This window comes from Microcebus murinus, chromosome 1 (genome assembly GCF_040939455.1).
Source record: "Microcebus murinus isolate Inina chromosome 1, M.murinus_Inina_mat1.0, whole genome shotgun sequence".
NCBI lineage: Eukaryota > Metazoa > Chordata > Mammalia > Primates > Cheirogaleidae > Microcebus > Microcebus murinus.
In genome coordinates this window covers 45,808,726-45,833,646 of record NC_134104.1, presented here as the reverse complement: position 1 = coordinate 45,833,646, position 24,921 = coordinate 45,808,726, and the positions used below count along the sequence as shown (strand labels likewise).

Sequence of the window (24,921 nt, the reverse complement as noted above, 5' to 3'; positions counted from 1 at the left end):
TGCACCAAGGTGCATGTATTCATTTATTTCTCATTCTAGCAACAAGACAAACAAGCGTAACTACATGTTCAATAAGTTACAGATGGTAGCAAGCCCAGGAACCTTGAGTGTATCTATAAGTGAAATAAAACAAATACTTTTTATAGTGTGGAAATTAAACTGTAGATGACCTGGGGAAAGTCGCTATAACCCCTGAATACTATGATGTGCACATGTGCAAAATAAACTTATCACCCAACATATTTTCAGAGCCAAATATGAAACATTTAAATTCAAATAATTCAATAAAATTGGAAATACAAACACTTCACTGAGGGTCATCCTTAGCCAGTTCTCCAAACAAAAGATGAAGAAACAAAACCATGAACAATACAAAAAACAAAGGTTTATCTAGGAAGACTGGATGTCCATCCAAATCACATCTCTTCTTCTGATTCTTGTTCTCGTTCAACATTTTTTAGGAGTCTAACTTCTGAGGGGCAGAGTGTCTTAAGTTTAGATTTAACCAACCTAAAGAGAAAGAAAAGCATTCCTAGTTAGCCAATGTTTAAAATAAAAAACCCAGAGCAATATGCATATACAATACAAGAAACACCAGATTATTCATATTTTGGGGGCAAATGAGGGAGGAAATTCAAAAAGGAAAATCACTTTTATTTGACTTTGGAGCCACCTGAAAATTTTCTGGGTGAAAGCAGGGTATAAGTAAACAGATACATGGTGGCTTTTGCATACATTGCATAATTGTTTTTCATTTTTTTTTTTTTCTTTGAGACAGAGTCTCACTGTGTTGCCTGGGCAAGAGTGAGTGGCATCAGCCTAGTTCACAGCAATCTCAAACTCCTGGGCTCAAGCAATCCTTCTGCCTCAGCTTCCCGAGTAGCTGGGACTACAGGAACGTGTGCCACCATGCCCGGCTAATTTTTTCTATTTTTAGTTGTTTGGCTAATTTCTTTCTATTTATGGTAGAGATGGGGTCTTGTTCTTGCTCGGGCTGGTCTCGAACTCCTGAGCTCAAGCAATCCTCCCGCCTCACCCTCCCAGAGTGCTAGGATTACAGGCCTGAGCCACCATGCCCGGCCAGCATGATTATTTAATTAGACATCAGAAGATAACTTTAATCATTTCTAAAACAAAATGAAGTCCAGATGAAACCAAGCTCAGTCAATCTTCTCCATCAAAGCCACACCTGGCTGTGTATTGCAAAAAGGTGCCCTTTCCTGTAAAGGAAGGGCATAAAGTCCTCTCCTTCCCTAGGGTTGGCAACCCAAGTCAAGCCCCATGTCAAGTCTGGGCTAAACTTCAGCTCCCTACTAGCCTCTTCAGTGGGTGCTTTTGTACAGAGCACAGGATGTTCCGCTGCATGTGACTGGCTCTGTCCATCATAAATTAAGAAGTTAAAAGAGGTGAACTCCACCCTTGTGACTATTTTCACAGCTTAAAAGAATGTGTAGAAAAGAATGTGTAGGAAAGCAGCAATTACAATTGTGAAATTGGAAGGTGTGAAGCTTCTTAGTAGCAAAAGCTCAGCAAGTGCTCCACTTCTCTGATGTGAGAAAAATTGTGTGTCATAAGAACTATGCAAAGATTTTCCTATGCACGATTATTATAAACACATTATACTGTGATCATGTCAAGAAAACTTAATTTCTAGAAATACATAGGAATCTGCAAACTAACTTGATAAACCAAATCACCAATATCACACTCCTTTTATGAAAACTTTACCATCCCACCTGCATCTTTAACCTTATTTTCTAACAACCTTCTTCTGATGAAGGCTAGTCTGTCACAATTGATATGTAATGCCTTTACTTGTGCTCTGGCTCTCACTAGAATATAAGCTTCATTATAAGCAGGGATCTCATCTTAATTACTGCCCTGACCCCCACCAGAGTCTGGAACAATGTCTGCAATTAACAGTAGCTCAATACAAATTTGATAAATAAATGACCTTTGGAGCAATCTGCCAAGAGTACATATCACTCACCTATTCATAGAGGCTAATTGTTCAGTCACTTCCAACTCAGCATTAAATTCTCCAGTAAATAACAACAACAGAGTAGTATCAGTAGCATCTGTTGACTCAAGAGCCAAGGAAAACTACTGGAAATCATTTGCCTTGATTATTTTAGTTGACTCTTGGTCAACTTGGTTCCCAATATCCTCATCTCTGCCAGCCACTGTTCTCATGAAAAGCTAATACTCTTAAGAAAGTTAAAGTCAGGACAGTGTTTTGTCATTTTCTTAAAACCACACATTATTTCCACATTGTACAACTTTAATATACGCTCAATGAAATGGATTAATCTATTGATTAGTTTCATTCCTGATGACTCTTATGGAAAATAAAGACATGGCTGCTTATTACAAATTAATTGTTAACACAGACCCTAGTGACTCTTCCTGCCCCTCATTTCCCCTGTCTGGGTTGTATGTCCTGTTGCTACAAGCCACCATCCTGGGATATGTTCAGATATCTTACCCAGGCTCTATCTGCCACCAGTAGCAATATGCAGAAATGGCCACGTGGAGCACATTGACCAATGGGGAAATAAAGAGGATGTACAAATAATTGCCATTTACTGGAATAGCACAAATCCAGAAAACTAGTGTCAGAGTATGCCTATGCTTTTACTCCCATATGTTTTCAATTAGTATGAGAAAGTGCATAACTAAGATAATAGGTGTATTTCCACGAAACCATCACATGCCTGAAATTTGGACATCCCTATTTTGTTCTTCAAAATTATTCACATGATTTATTGCTTAGAAAACCAAGCTGCAATTGGATAGTATTTCCCTACTTGCAGAGAGAGGTTTTTGAAATAATTCTGTGCAACAATGGGGTTTACATGAGAGATACAGTAAAATATGCAATGAGGTTTCCAAACAGTTCTTACCTATGAGCTATCATAATCAAGGCTGCAGGCATGGAATAGGATGAGGCAATCCTAAACCATTATTCTGGAAGGCTGGAAGTACAGCTTAATTTTTCAGAGTTCCTTAATCCAGCTGTGCTTCTAGGGTGATCTCTGTGCTATGTCAAACATATTCTAAGACAATATTCTGACAATACATAACTTGTAGATAAGCTCAAACCACTCTGGAGTGAAATCCTGACCAACAGACTTTTTAAGGCACCTTAAGATTACAGGACTGGATCAGCCTGCCATGTGACCTCATCAAAGACAGTGCTGAATCTCCATGATATTTTTGTGCTTTTGCTTAAGTTTATATTAAAATATGTCTGAAAAATTCTTGGTCTTATTGTTCCAAGAGCAATATGAAAGCAAAACAGAAAAGCATATAAAACATGATTTCCTAACAAATGAAACCTATATTTACGTGGCTACATGGGTCTATTAAACCAGCAAACAAGTGTTTATTGAGAACCTACTATATGTTTGGCAGTGTGCCAAAAGGTGTGGGACAGATGTAAAGGGTCTTTATCTCAAAGAGACATAATCTAGCCAGCAGATAAGACTAAGACACATGAACTAATAGTAAACATCATGAAAGAGATCACAATTATTAAAATGTATGGTGTAGACTAAGTGCTATAAAATGTTGAAGGGATATGAGCAAGGGCTCCAAGAGTCATGGAAGGTTACACAGAAATGTGCATAGCCAAACAAGGAAGAGACAAGGAAGCAGTTTCTTCACTCAGAGCCTCAGCACCAGAGCTGCCTTAGCAGGTAAGCAGAAAGCAGGAGGGCTGACCTGGGGCCCATGTCTGGAGAGAAGAGTGGAAAGTTGGCGCCCACAGAGGCTGAGACCTCACTGGGCCTAGAAGTAGCTATTGCATTTCAGGAATCTAAAGAACCTACTAGTGGGTAGTATCCAATATAGTAGCCAGTATTCACATATGGATATTTAAATTAATTAAAATGAATGTGGCACTAACCACATTTTAATTGCTCAATAGCTAGTGGCTACCATATTGAATACTGTCAATAGAGAACATGCAGGCATAGAACATATTAATCAGTGCTGAAGTCTAAAGGATTAGGCACTAGAGCCTTTCTGCCTAGTAACTGGGATCAGCCAAGCCCACTGTGGTTTATCCACCTCCTTAGGGAGAGGAACTGTGACCACCCCTTAGTATTCCTGCTCATTCTTCAAACTGCAGCTTCATTTTCAGTTGTAAGGACACCTCCCCTGAGCTCTAATAGTGTCTTTATTCTCCTACTATTTCCATTTATTGCACTATATTTTGAATGTCTGTCTCTCTAATTTAGTCCTAATTATAGGAATAAAAATTCCTCAAGCTCAGATTCTATTACTTCATTCATTTTTGATACCATAATATGGTGAAATAAAAAAATTGAAAAAAAAAAAACAAGAGCAACAAGAATAGCAAGACAATAACATTTATTGAGCTCTCAATATGTCCTAAGCAGTTCAAATACATGAACTCCTTTAGGTACTATTATTACCTCCATTAGACAAAAACAAAAATTAAATTTAATGTGTTTAAGTAAATGGTCCAAAGTCATTCAGCTGATAGACAGTGGAGCTAGGAATATGTGTTCTTATCAATCTATCATTCTGTTCCTCACCCACTCATGAAACATTACATTGAGATCCCTGTAAAATATGTATTACTCAACTGACTGTTACTTTTAAACATATTAGAATCAATGCCAACTTAATCAGGCACTCAAATTCAGTGAGACACATGCATGTTGGTCAAAAACTGACTCCAAGCTTAAGAAGTGCTATAATTGCATGGTGTACACCTGGGGAACTGGAGGCCTCACGGCAGGCGGTGGGTGAGGAGACCATTCATAAGAGCAAGTAGCATATACAAAGAGAGAGAGACATACAAGAGTGTGTTGACAAGTAACGCATGGGTCAAAAGAACAACATAGATACTGTTGAGATATTCCAACATTATAAATGCATTTATTCCTTTTACTGCGAATTTCTGTGTTTACAGAAAATTTTCTGTTTTGCTATCCTGTCTTGTGGGATGGTGAGGAATGAAATCCACACTTGAATTTTAAATTCAATGTTATTGAGTCTTGATAATCATAAACCGAGAAGCAGAATTTCCATTAACAGAAATCACTAACTTACCAGGTGACAAAAGCGTAATTCACTCCAATGATGATAAAGCTTACTGCATAATGCCAGCAAAAGCATATGGTGAGAAACATAATGTTGTCATGATCCATCAGATTCCATGCAGGAGCCCCACTGGGGGGAAACAGGACAAAACCAATCTATAATTTAAAACAAAAAGCACATATTAAAATAACCAATCACATTCTCAAAACTGGTACCTTTCAAAATGCTTCATTCCAAGATGAATAATAACTAAGATAACCCTCATTATCCAAGATATAACAGATAAAAACATCAGGATTTGCTGCCTGCTTTATTAATAAGACAGTATCTACTACATCATAGTTTTGAAAAAGAATTTTAAAGGACATTTAATAATAAATTTACAAAATATAAACAGTAATCATCTCTGAGAGTGGATGGACCTTCAAAGAATGTCGTAGGTATCTACATGTGCAGTTTCACTGTGTTATTTCAAATTTAAAGAACAAAAAGGTTTTAAAATAAATAAATGTCCACAATTAACATTATGTTCAATAGTGAAAGACTGAAAGCTTTCCCCCCTAAGATAAAAAACAAGACATGGCTGTCTGCTTTCACCACATCTATTCAACATTATCCTGCAAATTTTAGCTATAGCAATTAAGCTAAAAAATAAATAAAAGGCAACCATATTGAAAAGAAAGAAGTAAAACTACCTATATTCACAGATTACCTGGTCATATATACAGAAATTCCTAAAGAATCCACCAAACAATCTATTACACTTAATAAATGACTTCAGAAAAGTTGAAGGATAAAAAATTAACACATAAAAATCAGTTGTATTTCTTTGCTCAAGCAATGAACAACCAACCCTCCCCTCCAACATTAAGAAAACAATTCCACTTACAATAGCATCGAAAAACATAAAATACTTAGGAATAAATTTAATCAAGAATATTGGAGACTTTTACACCAAAATCTGCACAGCATTCCTGAGAGGTGTTGAAGAAAACTTTAATAAATAGAAAGCAATCTCATTTTCATAGGCTGGAAGGCTTAATATTGTTGTGATGGCAACAGCACTCAAAGCAATGTACAGATTCAATGCAATCCCTATCAAAATCCCAATTGCCTTTTTTGCAGAAATGGAAACAGCTGATTATAAAATTCACATGGAATTGCAAGGGATACAGAATAACCAAAATAAACTTGAAAAATAAAAACAAAGTTAGAGGACTCAGACTTCCTGATTGCAATACTTAATACAAAACTACAGTAATCAAATCAGGTGGGATTGGCATAATGACAAACATATAGATCAATGAAATCAAATTGAGAGTTCAAATATAAACCCATATATGTATGGTCAACTGGTTTTTGACAAGGGTGCCAAAGCCATTCAATAGGAGAAAGAGTAGTCTCTCTAACAAATGGTGCTGGCAGTTTTGTAGACATGTGTTTACTGACTACTGACTGTGTCTTTGGTCATCCTGTTAAAAGAAATGGAAAATTCCTATATGTCCACTTAGGTGTTGATCTGTTAATACCAATTTGCTGGTGAGTACATGTGGTGCTTGTTTTTCCCTTCTTGAGATACTTCACTTAGTAGAATGGGTTCCAGCTCTATCCAGGAATATACAAGAGGTGTTATATCAACACCTAAGTGGACATATAGGAATAACAATTATCGGGTGTCGGGCAGGTCGGAGGGGGAGGAGGAGATGGGTATATACAAATACAACGAGTAAGATATGCAATGTTTGGGGATGGACACACTTGAAGCTCTTACTCAAGGGGGAAGGGGGGCCATGGGCAATATACGTAACTTTAACACTTGTACCCCCATAATATGCTAAAATAAAAAAAAATTTTTAATGGAAAATTAAAGCACGACAATAAAACTGTTTAAAAACTAAACAAATGGTCCTGGGATAACGGGATACTCACATGTGAAAAAATGAATTTAGACCCCTACCTCATGTTCTATATAAAATTAACTCAAAATGGATCACAAACCTAAATATGAAAGCTAAAATCATATATCTCCTAGAAGAAAACATAGGGAGAAAGATTCATGACCTGGGATTTGGTGATGGTTTCTTAGCTATAACAGCAAAAGCACAATCAACAAAAATAAAAACAGATAAATGGGACTTCACCAAAATTAAAACTTTTAGTGCTTCAAAGGACAATGTCAAAAAAAGATAACTCATAGCAAGTAAGAAAACTATTTGTAAATCATATATCTGATATGGGATTAATATCTAGAATTTATAAAGAATTCCTAAAACTCTACAAAAAATTTTTTCAGTGGGCAAAGGAGTTCAAGAAATATTTCCCCAAAGAAAGTATGCAAATTGTCAATAAGTACATGAAAAGATGATCAACGTCATTAGCCATTAGGGAAATGCAAATCAAAACCACAATGATACCAGTTTGTATCCTCTAGAAGAGCAATAACAATAAAAAATTGCATATGTTGGCAAGGATATGGAGAAATTGGAATCCTTGTACATTGCTGATGGTGTGAAATGGTGCAGCCACTGTTTTATACATTGGAAAATAATTTGGCAATTCCTCAGAAAGTTAAATGTAGAATTACCGTATGACCTGCTAATTACACTCCTAGGTATATACCCAAAAGAGTTGAAAATAGGCATTCACAAAAAAACTGGAACACATAAATTTATAGCAGCACTATTCTTAACAAGCAAAAGATGAAAATACCCCAAATATCCATCAGTAGATGATAGATAAGCAGAGGTGGTATATCCATACAATGGAATATTACTCAACCATGAAAAGGAATAGAGTCCCACTTGCATGCCACAACATGTATGAAACTTGAAAATATACTTGAAATAAGTGAGAGAAGCCAGACACAAAAGTTCACATATGGTATGACTCTGTTTACATAAAATATTCAGAATAAATAAATATTCAGAGACAGAAAACAGATTAGTGATTGACAGGGGCTAGGAAGAAAGACAAAAGGACAGTGACTACTTAATGAGTCCAAAGTTTCCTTTGGGATGATAAAAATGTTTTGGAACTAGATAGAGATGTTGGGTGTACAACAGTGTGTATATACTATATACCACTAAATTGTTTGCTTTAAAAGGGTGAATGTTATGAAAATTTTATCCCAATAAAAAATCATTAAAAGTAGACAGATAAATAAATGTATTTATTTTAGGTCTCTTAACTAAATGAGATTCAAAACCAAGATTTTATTATGGATAATTGTACAAATATCTACCATATATTGGTTGACTAGGGCAGTTACAGTGCTTAGAAGTTTCCTTACAAAGGCCCTTCAGAGATGTATTGTTACCTTCATTTTAATGTATTATTACCCTCATTATCCAGATAAGAAAATTGGGTGGTTAGTGACTTGTCCATGATCACACATCTAATGACTGAAATCTTACAGGAAAAAAAGCACTTAGTCTATAACATTGAGTGAAACATTAATTTCATTTTGTTTGAAATGTCAAAGAATCTGAATAAATCAAAGAAAACTAAGATTTGTGCCTTAGTCATGTGTTCCCATGTTTGGATTCCCTTTCTTTGGAAAGAGAATTACCCTGTGCACCATCTGACATGTACCACCATGTGCCAGGCACTTCATCCTCACTCGTGCACATAAACTTCACAATGATCCTTAGTCTTCAAACAATCACAGGAAGAAAACATCGTTATCCCTTATTACACAGGGGAAGACTGGAACTCAGAGACTGCAGTAACTTCCCCAATGTTACAAAATGTCAGGATGAATAAAGGAGGATTCTAAACCAGGACTGTCTGGCTCCAGAAACTTTTTGTTCTTTCTTTATTACCCAGTCCCTTTTACCACAGAGCCTTTCCATAGGGGGCAATGTGAAGACAGTGTCCTCGATGACAAGGTCAGTTTGAGTCATCTCAGCAGCTCTGATATGGCTTGAACAATCTCCTACTGAGATAGAAGTTTTTCCCACAAAGACATGGTATTATGTTGCCCTCATAACGCACATTACACACCAGCAGCCCTGGAGCCACATCTGATTGTCTGGCCTGCATGTTTTTAAGAATAATTTGAATTAGTTGCCAACACTTAAAAAAATTACAGAACATCACACAAATTTTGCATTCTTCGCTCTGTTGTAAAAATAGAACTATCTGGCAAAGTTAGGCCTGTATTCCCAGGTGGCAAACATGAATGGAAGCATGCACTCTACATTGATTCTGCATTCATGTTACCTTGCTGACCAAGTGGAGCAATGGTGACCAAGGTTTTCTACTTTTGTGCTGGCCCTGTGCATTTTATTCATCAACTAATGTCAGAATTTTTCCTAAAATATCATATTCGTTTAAATTAACATGCGATACTTTATAATACATTCTTCCTGACCTTCTCTACATCCCAAAAGACAGAATGCATTTGTTGTCTATTTTAGAGACAGGAAAATTAAATGATGCATGGCCCTTGCCACTCCATCCCCAAAGAGTTGCAAAGATACTTGCATAACTGCTGCTGTGCCTCACCCACCAAGAGCCTTGAACACAGCTACACTCTAAACGAATGACATGTCAACACCTCTGACAGAAGACACATCTGTCATTACGTTAAACAGTCTGGAATACTCAGAAACTACAGGCAGAGAATGCCACCCAGCTGGTTTCACTGCTGCTTTGGATATGCGAGTGTCTTGCAATAAGCCTTTGTATACTGCTAGGAAAGCTCACTGTGGGCCAACTGGTCAGAGCCCAGGTCTCTGAAGCCCCAGAAGGAAGCAAAAATTTCTGGGTTCTCTGCGCTCACTGTTTGGAATGAAAGAAGGAAACTCAAGTCACATGGTAAACTCCAAGTTCAAGGGCTTAGCTGTTTCAGCTGGGGTGTCAGGACCACAAGATTGTTCTTCTCATATCCTCCTCTCATAGCAAATTCATGGAAGTTGACAGAGAAATTCTGTGTCAAGTAAGGGCCCTTTGAGGTGTGGCTGAGTGTAAAAAACTATGGACAGCTCCCTCGTTCCCATCTATCAGTCCTGTCATGTTCCTCCAATGCCATCCGCACTATCTATCCACCATGCTTGGGAACTAATGTCCTCAGGCTTCTAGAGGTAGGGGTTAGCAGTTGTAAGTGGGTAAACTGGGTCTTCCCCATGTTGAAGTCCTAACTCTCAGTGCCTCTGAATGTGACCTTATTTGGAAATAGCATCTTTGCAGATGTGATGAAGTGAAGGTGAGGTCCTACTGGATTAGAACTGGCTTTAAATCCAATGAGGAGAGTCTTTATAGGAAGGCCATGTGAAAACAAATGAACACAAAGGCACACAAGAAGAACATCATGTGACAGCAGAGGCTGAGACTGGACTTAGCTGCCGCAGCAGGAATGCCCAGGATTGCCTGCAACCATCTAGGAGAGCGGCGTGGGACATTCTCCCTCTGGACCCCCAAGAAGCAGCCAACCCTGCCAACACCTTGATTTTGGATTTTGGGCCTTTAGAAGGGAAAAAGAATAAATTTCTGTTGAGTCATCCAACTTATGGAAATTTGTTATTGCAGCCCAGGAAACTAATATAATGATCAAGACCAAAATTAGCAAAACCTGAACCTCAAGCCTAGGCACATCCCACGGCCTTCTGGGATTTCAAGATTGTTCTTTTTAAGCACCAGAGAAGGCAAGAAAAGCTTCATCTTTCTCTGCTGCATCACTTTTAATAAAAGGATTTGTTTCAGAAAATTTGCATTCAGTCAAAAGGCTGCAGGCTCCCCACACATCTCTCAAATCCCAACTTGACTTCACCTTTTCCTGGAAGCTTTCTTTGTCCTCTTCCTCAGGGTTAAGCAACCTGCTCCTCAGGGCAGTATGTGCTTTCAAAACTGCCCAACAGTGAAAATTACTACATATCAAATCTTATGGGAGGTAGCTATCACAGTGTATAGAGATATGCATATAATTATATGTATTTATTTTTAAACAAGAAAGATTGAAAATAAATGAGATCAGCATCCAACTCAAAAAACTAGAAAAAGAGGCAGAGCTTAGACTTGCAGTAAAGAAAAAACTGAAAGTAAAGAGAAATTGATAAATCAATAAATAAAACTTTAAAAGACTTCTATTAGAAAATGAGAGATCAATCAGATGAAAACCAGTTAGGAATATAGAATATATTTTTTAAAAGACAACACAATTAAATAGTTCCAAGTTAAGATTTTGGTATCATTCATCTGACCATCACATCAAATGTTCTCATTCAGACATTATCCAGCGCCATCATTTACGACCAGAAACTCTGGTCCTTATGTCTAGTGGCACTTACTGTCCTTTATGCCCTGATATTGCAGCAGCATTGACAGAGCATTCTATGGGAATGAGAGGGTTTCCATGACCACAACTAAATAAATAAAAACAAGTAACCTGCCTTATGAGTTTTGAAAAGGTTATTATTATACTCTTTAACAGTCTTTCCCCACAACCAGGAACTTTCTAACAATATGAAAAGCAGTACTCAAATGCTTTATTATAAATACATGCACATTAACCAACATAATAATTTAGATTCTTTAGAGAGTTACTCTGAATTCCTAAGTCAGCCTATACTTCTGTTACATCTCCATTGAATATGAATGTAAAAGTTGAGTATACTGGCCGACATATAGCTGTTTCTCAAAAAATAATAATTTCCTCTCTTTCCCGCCTTCCATGTATTTGTCCACCTTATCACTCATTAGGCTGTAACCTGCTTTACCAACAGGAATTGCTTCTAACTAAAAGTACCAGCTCAGAGTTCCTACATAATTGTTATTCAGGTGTGAGATGAAGATGTGCACATTCCACTTCCTTCCCAGCTGCTCTGACAATGTTTCCTCCAGGGCCACCGGGCTACTCTAAGACAGCATCCCTAAGATTCCCATGTTCTCACGACACGCATCATGTTGGACAGAAGTCTCTAGTGTCCAGAGCAAAATTCCCCATCAGATAAGGAGCAATTACAGGCAGAGACACCAGGTGCATTTACTGGAGAGCCCAACTCACCTGAAAGAACCAGCTCCCCTGAAGCATGATAAGGCTTGAACGCAGAAGTTCCAGAAGTACATTGTTCTGCAGGAGGAACTCCATAAAGGTGACCAGGCCTGTCAAAAAGATGACCAAAACCAGCAGCTGGTGCACAAAGATTTCCAGCAATTCCCGGCCATGAGTGTGGTTGTGGAAGATAAAAGCTGATAGAGGGTAGAAAACACAATTTGTCTTTTTCAAAAAAACAAAGGCCACCAACTGTTTCTCTCTCTCCCTCTTTGCACAGAATTGTATACACACAAAGTACAGGTGTCAAAGATTCCCAGAGAACTGCAACTCTGCAGCATTTTTGAAGTCATCATGCCTCTTTGGAGTAGAATCATTGAAATATAACCCTGCTTTTCTCTTTCCCCAACCTTTATTCTTTCCTCTAACACATTTCAACATTTTCAACTAACTATATTTCAAAGCATCCTGTATGCAAGATGAGGAATAATAAGCACAAAGAAGGAGGGGAGCAAAAATTAAGATGACACACAGATGGATAAGCCAAAGCCTCGCCTTAAGGAACTCAGTCCACTCACAGATCATAAGGGCGAACTTTTGACGGGTATGACAAGATACTCTGAGAAGCTGCCAAGAAATAGAAACTAACTGCCTTTTGCATCCACTGGAGAGATGCCACCTTCATCTTAATCCTTTTCATTTGTATAACAGAAAAGGATGTTCATTCAAAATATAGCAACACCCTGAGATAACAAGAATCAGGCTATTAGTTGTTGGCACCCATCTTTTATCTAGCCCTTGTTCCCAAAGAGGAATGGGCAGCAGTTTTATTTCAGATGCCAGAAGCAACATGAGCAGGGAGTGACTGCCTTCTGATTAATTTGTGCCTTTTTAAATTTCATGATCTATTTCTAATACCTGTAATAAATGACAACAAATCATTAAACACTTCCCTCCTACAGGAACTAGGAATTGAACTAAAAATACTGTTTTAATTAACCTCTCAAAATCCTGAGCTCATATTTTTAGGTGGCTGAATTTTTCCAACCCTACTTATCACAGGCTTTTGCCATATCAATATGAAAAGGGCTAGTTAGTAGATGGAGGAAGCTGTTCTGTTGTGAGTGGTTGCCTCATTTCAGGATATTCATGCTTCACTGAGTTCACTCTTCACTTGTTAAAAGTGGAAAGAATGTTAATGTTTAGGACAACGTAGACATAAATAACCATAGAAAGTGGTTTTTTAATATAGATGTGAAGTTTGAAGAAACCACTTTGAATCATTGTGTTTGCCTAATTCTACTATATGAGTCAGTAGGCAGAGAAGATCTTTCTCATCCTGCCTAGGACACCCATTATGGCCAGAAAAATGGCCCTATCAATCATGGCTGCACCAAGACACCAAAGTTTTATTATTATAAAGGCCTACACAAATGCCCACTAATAAAGAAAGGTACTGAAAATACTCACTTATACTTACCCTCCACAAATAAGGCATTTGACAACATTAACTTGGGTAAGGAGGAGGGAAGTGAACGGATGGTGACACATAGGATGTCTGCCACACCCACCAGCCCAAAGAAGAAATACATAGTGAAATGATGCCAGTTAAGGAGGTGGTTCCACTGGCCCTCTTTAAATAAGATCAGGTGGGGCCCTCCAGGAATAAACTGCTCCGCAGCCATGCCTGTAGAAGAACATTTCACAGTTTTAGCAACCCTTTCCATAATTTTACCTAAAATGCAAGAAGATGCAGGAAGATCAGCTCATTGCTCATTTTGATCTACTGTCGTCTTGTGACATCAATTCCTTTATCTAGATTGTTCCCCAAGAGCTGAGCACTGGTGCTTTAGGGTTGTTTTAGAGGTTCAGATGCTGGTTCAAATAACCAGTTTTAGTCAAAGATAACCAGTTGAGTCAAATAGCTCTTTCAGATCTTCAGTGCTGATGATCTTTGTTCCACTGATTATTCCAATCTAATGACTAAGATAAATCCTGAATAATTTGGGGGTATGATTTTGTGATTAATCTTACAAAGGCTGATTACTTCCTTCTTAGATATTATTATGCATGTTTGGGTAGCTGCCATGAAGTAGGGGGTTACACTTGGTCCCGAAGAAAAACATTAAAGAGTTCAGCTTTTCCTCAGTTAAGGAAAACTGAGAAAGCCCCGAGGGATAAGCATGTGATCTAGTCATTTATGGAAACAGTTAAACTTTTTAGTGATGCTGCTTTCTTGTTAGTCTATAGAATTTGACAAGGAAATTTCTCTCTTTGGAAACATCACTCTGTAATTTGATGGTCATAGCAAGGACATATCGCCATGAATAAAGCATAAAGAAATCTAATGGGAAAAAGTTTTACCTTTTATAAAAGACAGGCTGCAGTGGAACTCTTAAAAACACAGCACATTTTCATAGAATATTCATAGTTAGTGGAAAGGCCTCAATAAGTCATGTGGCCTAACCTCTTGGTCTAATTTAGGAACCAAGGAAGGATGAATGCATGAGGCAAGATCTTCTACAGCTTCTCAGCAATGATTTATTATTGAAGTGTTTCCATAATCACTTTATTATTTTGCTTTTGTTCGCAAAATGGTGTTTGATTTTGAATGGTATCTTTCTTTCAGGGATCAGAACAATAGATATAAAATGATCTCAGAACCTCCAAAAAATTCTATAAAGGAAATTTACCTTAACTGTGTAGGCAAGTTAATTACTATGACTAATTCATAAATAGGCCTTTGTATAAACATAAGTATCACATTCCTAACAAATTATTAATATGTCAGAGAGAAATTACAATTAGAACGTGTTAAGAGATTTTTCATTTAATAATTCATTTGGCAATTCCTTGACATTATATTGGATATTTTCTTTGTATGTAAAAATATCCAAAAGGAGAAAACAGAACACAGAAATTGTCCACTCACCGGTTAAAGCCATGCCAATTAATGCAGTTCCTTCCAAAATTTCTGCTAGATGGAATACTGCTTTGGAACCAAGGTAGAAGGTCTGCTTTTGCTTTTTACAGACATATTTCAGAATACTCTGTGTGCTCCACCAAAGGCTCAAAATAATAAAGAAGGTTCCAGGGAGAGCATGACCTCTGAAATTCCCTACAACCTACAAGAACATACAGATGATAAAAACATTTATTTCTGGAACCTAGACAAAACATCACTTGTCCCCATAAAGTACACTATCTTCCAATGATTATGGATATATCACTGATTCAGAGGATCCTGTATCACTCTAGACAATAGTAGATCCCACTACAATATCAAAAATACCATTGAAAATAAAAATTCACATTTGATAAGCACTTAACCATGCACAGGTCACTATGTCAAGTGTTTTATATATGATCTCCACTCTTATTTTTGCAATATACCCATGAATGAGGGATTATTATGCCATTTCCTATAGGGATACAAAGGTTTTAAAAAGTTAAATGCTTGCCCAGATAGCACAACTATTCAGCAAAATTGTGTTGTTTTTAACACAGAGATCAAAAGGATTTCTTTAAATGACAGTATGCACTTCGCCATATAGTTGCCCTTCAAGCATATTAAAAGGAAAGTAATAAGTATTACCTTTATATTTAAAACTTAAAATCATGTGAAATGGCCTACAAAGTTTTTAATGTAGATAATTTCAAAGTGCATAGAGGTACCCATTAGTGTTCATCTAATGTCTGAGTTGCTCCCCACTTTTCCCAGCCTGTCCTCCAGTTGAATTGGGACCATGTTTAAATTCTGGCTAATGGACTATGAGCAGAACTGGCACATGTCACTTACAGGTTGTGACAGTTAGGAGTCTACATGACTCTTTTTTTTTTTTTTTTTTTGAGACAGAGTCTCGCTTTGTTGCCCAGGCTAGAGTGAGTGCCGTGGCGTCAGCCTAGCTCACAGCAACCTCAAACTCCTGGGCTCGAGTGATCCTTCTGCCTCAGCCTCCCGGGTAGCTGGGACTACAGGCATGCGCCACCATGCCCGGCTAATTTTTTATATATATATCAGTTGGCCAATTAATTTCTTTCTATTTATAGTAGAGACGGGGTCTCGCTCTTGCTCAGGCTGGTTTTGAACTCCTGACCTTGAGCAATCCGCCCGCCTTGGCCTCCCAAGAGCTAGGATTACAGGCGTGAGCCACAGCGCCCGGCCTACATGACTCTTTTATCTCTCTCTCCCCCTGCCTTGGCAACTGTGGCATGGCATATTTATAATACAGAGGATGAACAACCAGCTTGCTTCTCATTTTCCAAGAAAGAACATTTATTGTGCTATCACATTAAACTTTGTGATTTTTTTTGAGAATACAGCTTAATCCCACCTTGCCAGATACTAGGCCAAAACAAATTGCAATTTTGTTTACACTATTGCCATATGGTGGAATCACCTCTGCCTAATAAACAGAAACACACTCCATTTTTGGTCAGTGCTATAAAAAAATTAGTCTTGAATTGTGAGTTTGGAATTACATGAGCAGCCCTTTGTTCAATGTTTTGTACTATCAACAGAATAATGAAGAGAGAATCCAGATCATCCTTGTGGATCTGACACCAGGCCAGATCTAAGAAAACTATTAAGAGGGGATTTCAGAATGCCCCTGACCTAGCAGACATCTTTATCTCTGTGGGTGAATATGGGGCCTCTCAGTTCAGGACAGACCCCTTTGGATTACTTCCCTACCCCTCTGACACACTGAAGCTTTCGGGGAAACTGTGAAGCTGACCCAAACACTAAGTCTCTTAAAGCTCCACTCAAGACCTCAGATGGACATTTCAGGACATCTTCAAAACATCCAAACTGTCCAAGAGATTCAGAGTCAATATTTCACATAGTGCTAAGCTTATATTTTTGTCCTAACTGACTTTAGTGTTACAATTTGAACTATGTCCACTAAGCTCTCTAACCTTAGTTCTTAGTTAATAAAAGGAGGGGTTGGGCCTAGATGGTACCTGGAGTTCCTTCCTCCTCGGACAGCCCCTGATTTATTATTCTAACCACCACCTTTGACAGTATTTTTGAGTTCTCCTGTTTGTTTTGGTTTAGGCAACCATATAGGATTGAAAAACACTTCTAGATGGGATGGAAAAATACATTCAAATTGTAAAATTTTTTAACTTTCCTGGAAAAGAATTTTATATTGTTTAAGGAACCTCAAAAAAAAATTTTTTCGTAGAACAGGAAGCCCACTTGCAGGATTTATCCTGAAGACATAATTAAAAATATACACATTAGGTGAATGATTAAATAAATTATGCAATTACTATAAACAAGGTTTTCAAATAACTTAAATGATAGAGGATATATTTAGTGACAAGAATAGGATAAAAAAAAATGAGGGGATGGGTCTTTGGATTCAGACCCACTAGGTCTGAATACCCACTTTATCATTTATTGTTTATATGACTCTAGGAAAGTTATTTAACCAATCAGTGCCATTTTCCTCTTCTGTAAAATGCGACAAATAACAGTGCCTACCTGATAAGAATAAAATGAGTACTCCAAACCAAGTATTAATAACTCACAGTGCTATTAAATAAGCTCATGCCATTCTCAAACCATCCAAAACTACCAGAGTAAATAAAACCAGTAGCACCAAATGAACAATTCTACTTGGATAGTAACTACAGAAAAGCAAGATGCATCTATACAATTCATCTGGCAATCACTCATGCACTTCTCTTTCTGTTGTCTGGAGGGTTACTGGGATCTTCTGTGATTATTCAACACCTCAACTGCAATGAGACAATACACTTGAAATCAGGAGCCATAAAATCTATTCTTCTTTCTACTCTCCATTGGGCCTGGATAGTGCCTTACATACTGTGAGGTTATAAACTGACAAGAGTAACTAAGCATTTCTTATACTACAATATCATATATTTACAAAACATTTCTACTCTGATGTCTCAAAGGCCATTCATACTCAACATACCCCCAAACCAAATTAATCATCTTATCTACACACTCGCGGCTAGAAAAAAATTTTCCAAGTTACCTATTTTGGTTGATAACACTGCCATTCACCCCTTGCACAATTTTAAAATATGAAAATCATCCTAGAGTTTGGTTATTTCCCTAAAACTAATTGGTTATGAAGACATATCATGCTTGCTGCCTAGCATCAACCCTCCCGGCCCTCTCCCTCCCCTAGGAGAAGGGGCTGATCTCCCCGATCCTCTTCAATTTCACCTGCTTGGGAAGGCCCTGTTACACCTTCTTAAAGGTACTCAGTCGTCACTTTAGTGAATTCTTCATGTTTTAGTCATTGAGGTCTGTCCTCATTAACCTCTATGACCATTACTGTATTGTGAGAGCCTTTGCAGCAGGCAATTAGGGCCTCACAGAGGTTAGAGGCCATTTTTTGTTTTTTTTTTTTTTTTTTTTGAGACAGAGTCTCACTTTGTTGCCCAGGCTAGAGTGAGTGCCGTGGCGTCAGCCTAGCTCACAGCAACCTCAAACTCCTGGGCTCGAGTGATCCTTCTGCCTCAGCCTCCCGGGTAGCTGGGACTACAGGCATGCGCCACCATGCCCGGCTAATTTTTTATATATATATCAGTTGGCCAATTAATTTCTTTGTATTTATAGTAGAGACGGGGTCTCACTCTTGCTCAGGCTGGTTTTGAACTCCTGACCTTGAGCAATCTGCCCGGCTCGGCCTCCCAAGAGCTAGGATTACAGGCGTGAGCCACAGCGCCCAGCCTAGAGGCCATTTTTTTTAGAGATCCTGGTATATTAAAAAGGGAGAAAATGCCAAATAAAGTAACCAAAATTGTGTTTGCTTTTAAATGTTTAGAATTACCTAATGAATACTTTTAATATACATGTGAACATATTACCTATGTTGTAGACAACATAAAATTTTAATATCTGGGCCCACCCTAAATATTAAGCTCTAGGCCAAATGGTCCTTCTGACCCACCCCCATGACCAGCTAAGAGGCTCCTGCTGCCTCAAAAGCTGAAAGGATCAGTATCACTCTGCAGTGGGATGTAATAAGGTGGCAATGGGGAGTTGTCGAAGAAGGATAAGAGTTGATCAGAGTGGGGGAGGAAATCAGTCCTTTTTCCTACTTCGGTTATAGAATGCTGTATCTTCAACCCTTTAAACAGAAACAATCTGATGTTTCCAATCTTTCTGTGTTTAAAAGATCCAAACAACACAAAGTCAAAGCAGGCTTGCTATATTTGCCTGTGTAAGGGAGCAAACAGACCCAATTATCCCTGGTAATGGAAATGGCATTCAATTTACCTCACTTTCGTTGTGAGAGAAAAAAAACTGCTCAGCTCCACAAACATCACTCACTCCTGTCTGCTAGAGCCATTACCCATACATCTGCCTGCATTTCCCTGCTTTACTACTGCCTGCAGGTGCAGCTTACTGCTTGGAAAAGACTAGGACGGTAGCACGGAGTTTGATTAGAGCTAAACCCAAAGGGCAGACACATTCTCCTCTGAAGGAGAACACAGGGCTTTCCTCACCCACAAAGTAGAACATACTTGTGGGCAGCCGATAGAAACCAGGGAAAGCACCAAGGTAGGAAACAAGAAGGCCCTTCCTCAGCATCCTCCCTGCCTGATCCACCACTGAAACCTCCTGGGGAAAGTGGCTCACCCAGACCTAACATGATTGGCTTCAAGACTGAATCACTGGCTTCCAGATGTGGGTCATCCTAAATATTCTTACTCCAATCCCATCCAAAGAAGCCCTCCACTCATAATGACACCAAAACTCTCGCAAGTAGAGATAATATTGGGCAAAGCCCAAGTCCTAACTCAGGTGTTCAACATTAATTCCCAGCTGTTACAGCCACATAAACCACAGACCAGGTCTACACTCTGAAAGAAGAGAGAAGTCAAAATATCCCAGAAAAAGAGATTCAACAATTTTCTTGGTGGAATTGCAACCAAATAGCTAACTTCAACATAAAATGAATACCATTATGGTAAAAAACTTAAACTAAAATTTCATCTGGAGCCACCACCAATATAAAGCATTCAAAAGTCTTAATTAGTGACTCATATTTCGAGACACATGTGTAAATTCTAATACACCAAACAAATTTGAAATATTTCTTGAGCTTCACTTTATAATTTGCCTTAACACTCAAAGCAAAACTACACAATCACAAAATATGTACCCTTCATATTTCTTGGTTCTCCATCATTCTGTACCAGCACTTTCTCTCCCCAAATTCAACTGTTTTGAATGGGTTTTCTTAGTTAAATTATCCTTACCTTCATACTTTCCTCAATGTGAAGTCCAATTCAATTGTCTTCTCTCAACAATTTATAATGTTCCAGACTCCAGAGGGAAAAGCAGGTGCTGAATGGTCTTAAGTCTAAAACTGTCTACTCTTCCTCCTTTCAGACTAAAGCACCTAGCTCATATTTCCAGCATGAGCAGATAAACCTTCAGACTATGTCACAATGCTTTTAAATCCAGGGTACACACCCTTTTAACCTCCTGCCTCCCTATCCAAACATTGTGACACAGAGCAGTTTCAGGTAAGACTCACCTTGCCATTCCCACCTACCAAGCCACTAGCCTCAGTCATGTGCTACCTACTGTGAGAACCAAGGACAGAAGTTGAAGTGAATTATTCTAGCAACAAGTAATATAATTGGTCATGTTCTATATGTCAAAATATTAGCCTGCTTTCTGTGTACCACTCTCCACTCATGTACCTCTCTGCATTTTAACTCATTTAATCCTCACAAAAAGCCTCTGAAATAGATACTATTATCACTCACATTTACAGATGAAGACAATAACATGCAATCAGAGATTAAGTAAAATATCCAAGGTCATGCTGGTGATAAGTATTGGAACTGGGCTTCATACCTGTTCTTGAGCCTATATCTCTCCCACAATGGTACCATAGAGTTAAAAAAAACACGTGACAGACAGACAATGTATTTGAAATAAATATAACTGACAAAGAATGAGTGGCCAGAATGTAACTTTTTAATTAGGAATCAGTTTAGAATAAAGAAAAACTAGGATTAGCATCACAATGGCCAACTAGACACAGGTAGTGTGTGCCTCCTCCTCAGAGAGGAAGCAGAAGAGTAAGCAGACTCTCAAGTTTCAAACCGATTGCCAGGAAAGGATGCTAGGATTCACCAGGGAAACAACAGGAAGCAACAAAAGGGGGTAAGCAGAGGGATCAGGGCAACTTTCCAGCTAGGGCCGGCTAACAGCTGGGAGAAGATCCTGGATGCTGTGAAACACTAAGAGAGGAGCCACCAGACTCCACTTTCTCGGAGGAGCTTTTACAATCTTGGTTACAAGAGAACCCCTGACCCACACAGTTCTTGGGACTTACACAGGAGATGCTTGGAGATTACACAGATACATTGTTTCCTAAAGGGAACTCGCAAGGAATTCCACAGGCATCTGACCTAGAGCAGCTTGAGCCAGATGCCATTCTGAGAGCCAGATACCAGGGAACCAGGGACACGCCTGTAGCCACTACAAGGCTCTGAGGAGGGATAGAGGACCCAGGTGCTCCCACAAAGCCCTGGGAAGGTGTCCACTGCTCCACCATGGGCAAGACTGAGAGTGAGTGGGCAGCATTCTCCATAGTTTCTTGCCCATTCTGCCTGTCTGGTTGGGGCTTCAGCCATTCTGGTTGCAGGTCCATTTTGTTAGGTTGACACTGGACAGTGCCTCGCACATGGGCTGAGTTTGAGTTTCACACAGTTACACCCCCAGCCTGCTTGGGGAGAGGCAGGGAAATGAAGCTTTCCAGCACCTACCTTGGATGGTGCTCACCACCCTGCTGCTGGCTACTGTGGGACCCAGCTTAGAGCAAACGACTCTCCCCATAGCTTCCTGTCCACACAGCCTGCCTGAGAAGGGAGCCGCCCTCTCTGGCCACAGGATGCCATTTCAGGAGTTTTGAAGCCAGGCAGTGACCTGCTCTTGAATGAATTTGGGCTGACACAGCCCTGCCCAGCTGAAGAGGGACAAGGGAGCCCAGGCTGTCCTACACATACACAGGACAATTCCTAACACCCTGCTACAAACTGCGATAAATCCAAGACGCAGGCTGTGCGGTGGCTCACACCTGTAATCTTAGCACTCCTAGAGGCTGAAGCTGAAGGACTGCTTGAACTCAGGAGTTCGAGACCAGCCTGAGAAAGACTGAGACCCATTCTCTACAAAAAATAGAAAAAATTAGCCAGGCATGGTGGCGTGTGCCTGTAGTTTCAGCTACCTGGGAGACTGAGGTAGGAGGATTGCTTGAACCCAGCAGTTTGAGGTTGCAATGAGCTACTATGATGCCACCGCACTCTAACCAGGATGACAGAGTGAGACTCTGTCTCAAAAATAAAAAAAAATAAAATAAAAGAAGACCATGACAAAGTGGACAGTATCCCCCAGCATCTCACCCACACAATTTACCTGGAACGGGCCCCACCCTCTCTGGTCACAGACTCAAGGAGCCAGTTTTCAAGTTCAAAGCAGGGCAACACCTCACCCTCAGGCTGAGTTCAGGCTGGTGCAAGTGCAGCCTGGCCCAGCTGAAGAGGAGCAGGAGAGCCCAAGCTCTCCTACCTATTCCTGGGAAAATTCCAATCGCCCTGCTACAGTGGGTGCAATCTGCAGTGAGGGCAAGATGCGAGCTCATGACACTCCACCCAGCAACCTCCTGCACACTGTTTGCCTGGAAGAGGCTCCACCCTCTCCAGTCACAAGCCTAAGGTGCCATTTTGGGAGTTTAAAGCTGGGCAGCCCAGGAAGGAACCTGGGGATCAGAATCTCCCTTCCTCCAACTATCCAAAATTGCAGACACAGCCACCTCGACTCCCAGGCTACAAGCTATTGGTGCAGGCATGCTGCAGGATGGCCAGATCTAGGCTTGCATGGGGGTACACTCCCACTAGTACTCTGATCACTGTGCCCAGGTTCTGCACAGGGGGTGTGGTTCATTTGCCTTCCTTCATGGACAGAAAGTGTTTCTGCAGCTGTCCAACATGGGAATCTCAGCCCCTGGGTCTCTGTATCCCTGGATCCACAGCCAATGCTCCTCAGCACCCACTCAGACCATAGCAGCCTTGGAGGCCCAGTGGGTCCCAGGGGAACAGTGGGTCCCAGGGGAATGGTGCATATCCTGAAGCTTGGGCATTCAGGGCGGGCCACTTCCAGCTCAAAGGAGAGTAGGATATGCAAGAGGGCTCCTTAGGACAAATGGGACCAGGGTACAAGTCCCTAAATATCTGAGAACACCTCCTCTTCCTCACCTTCCCCCCTCCCCCAGTTCCTCTAGAGTTCCACAAGTAACAATTAAGCCAGGGTGCATAGGAGTAGCTGCCCTGCCTCTAACAGCACCTGTCATATACACAGAGCTTGAGATGCACTCCCTTCCCTCCAAAAAGCCATAGCAAGCACTATGGTGTTCCCCAAGGACTAAAGCTACCAGCTGCCCCGAGGGAGGTCAGGGCTGGCTGTCCTCTCTCCAAGCTGCCTGTCTCTTTTAGAAGGAGCCTACCCTCCCTGGAGGTAAGTCCCAGCCACAACCACACCTCCCCTGCACGAGCATTTCAGCTACAGCCCACAGCTAATGTGGTAGCTTTGCACACAGCATTAAGCTGCCCCCTCTACCTCTGCTGCAGCTGTGTCAGGGTGGGTGCTGGCAATCTGGATACTTTTGTGCCTTTGAAGGACAGAGACCACTATCATGGCTGAGAGAGGGATGTGTGAACATCGTGTGCATCCCACAGCTGCCTGCCTCTAATCTCACCATGAGGGGCCCCTCCAGCTGTAGCTCACAGTGTATCCACCCTTCTCCTGCCTAAGCATTCTTCCAGAGCAGGTAACCCACCCATCACTACCACAGCCAGCCCCTGATCTCAGGGAAGCTTAAGAGCAAATTTTCCAGCTTGGTCTCCATCTGGTCCCCTCCAGAACACAAGGCAATCCAGGGGCCTGGGATCTGGGGATCATCTAACGTCCACCACTGCTGACACCTGAACTCACTTCCGGAGGTCTGAGGTCCAAATGACCCAAATCACCAATAATACCACAGTGGGCACCTTCCTGCACAAGCTGAAAGGCAGTTTAACTATAGATCCCTCTCTACAATGAGCAGCAGAGTTCCCAGCAGAGAAGAACAGGTGAACCACAAAGCTATCTATTTTGAGTTCAGGGAAGAGGTTTCAGATGATAAGGAATCAGCATAAGATCTCTAGCAATATGGAAAAATCAGGCTCTCTGACATCCCCAAAAGATCACACTAACTCTCTAGCTACAGACTTCAACCAAAAGGAAATTTGTTGTTTTATTTTACTTTTTGTGGGTTTTGGGGTTTGGTTTTTTTTTTTTTTTTGAGACAGAGTCTCATTCTGTTGCCCAGGCTAGTGTGCCGTGGAGTCATCCTAGCTCACAGCAACCTCAAATTCCTGGGCTTAAGAAATCCTAATGCCTCAGCCTCCTGAGTAGCTGAGACTACAGGCATGTGCCATCATGCCCAGCTAATTTTTTATATGTAGATTTTTAGTTGTCCAGCTAATTTCTTTCTATTTTTTTAGTAGAGACGGGGTCTCGCTCTTGCTCAGGCTGGTCTCAAACTCCTGAGCCCAAACGATCCGCCCACCTCATCTTCCCAGTGCTAGGATTACAGGCATGTAATTTCCAGGCCACCACGCCCGGCCAGGAAATTTTGAAGTGTCAGATATGGAATTCAAAATATGGATCATAAGTAAACTCAATGGGATTGAAGTTGAATTCAAATATGGATCACAAGTAAGCTCAACGGGATCAAGCTTGGTTGAAAACCATGACAACCAAAAAAAAAAATTCAGGATATGAATGAAAAATTTACTAAAAAGATAATTTTTTA

General features: G+C 40.0%; 1 protein-coding gene across 2 annotated transcripts; it reads right to left on the bottom strand.

Annotated features, from left to right (window-relative positions):
* On the bottom strand, positions 1-20,476 carry LOC105859374 (transmembrane protein 45A-like). Of its 2 annotated transcripts, none has more exons than XM_012743127.2 (6): positions 20,312-20,476; positions 14,997-15,189; positions 13,545-13,751; positions 12,077-12,261; positions 5,083-5,228; positions 1-510 (listed from the first exon to the last, which is right to left on the bottom strand). In XM_012743127.2, exons 1-6 carry the CDS (start codon positions 20,315-20,317, stop codon positions 417-419), a joined length of 831 nt encoding a protein of 276 aa, XP_012598581.1. In that variant the 5' UTR covers positions 20,318-20,476; the 3' UTR covers positions 1-416. The 2 variants fall into 2 exon arrangements, with proteins under 2 accessions (XP_012598581.1, XP_075862625.1); XM_076006510.1 differs by having other exon boundaries at positions 12,077-12,174.
* Between the last annotated feature and the right edge of the window lie 4,445 nt (positions 20,477-24,921).

Bases quoted from the DNA above. Each gene is read 5' to 3' on its own strand.
- LOC105859374 (XM_012743127.2), bottom strand. The intron at 13,752-14,996 runs GTGAGTGGACAA...GTTCTTCTACAG, and splicing joins AATTGGCATGGCTTTAACCG to GCATGGCTGCGGAGCAGTTT. The intron at 12,262-13,544 runs GTAAGTATAAGT...ACCCTCTATCAG, and splicing joins AAATGCCTTATTTGTGGAGG to CTTTTATCTTCCACAACCAC.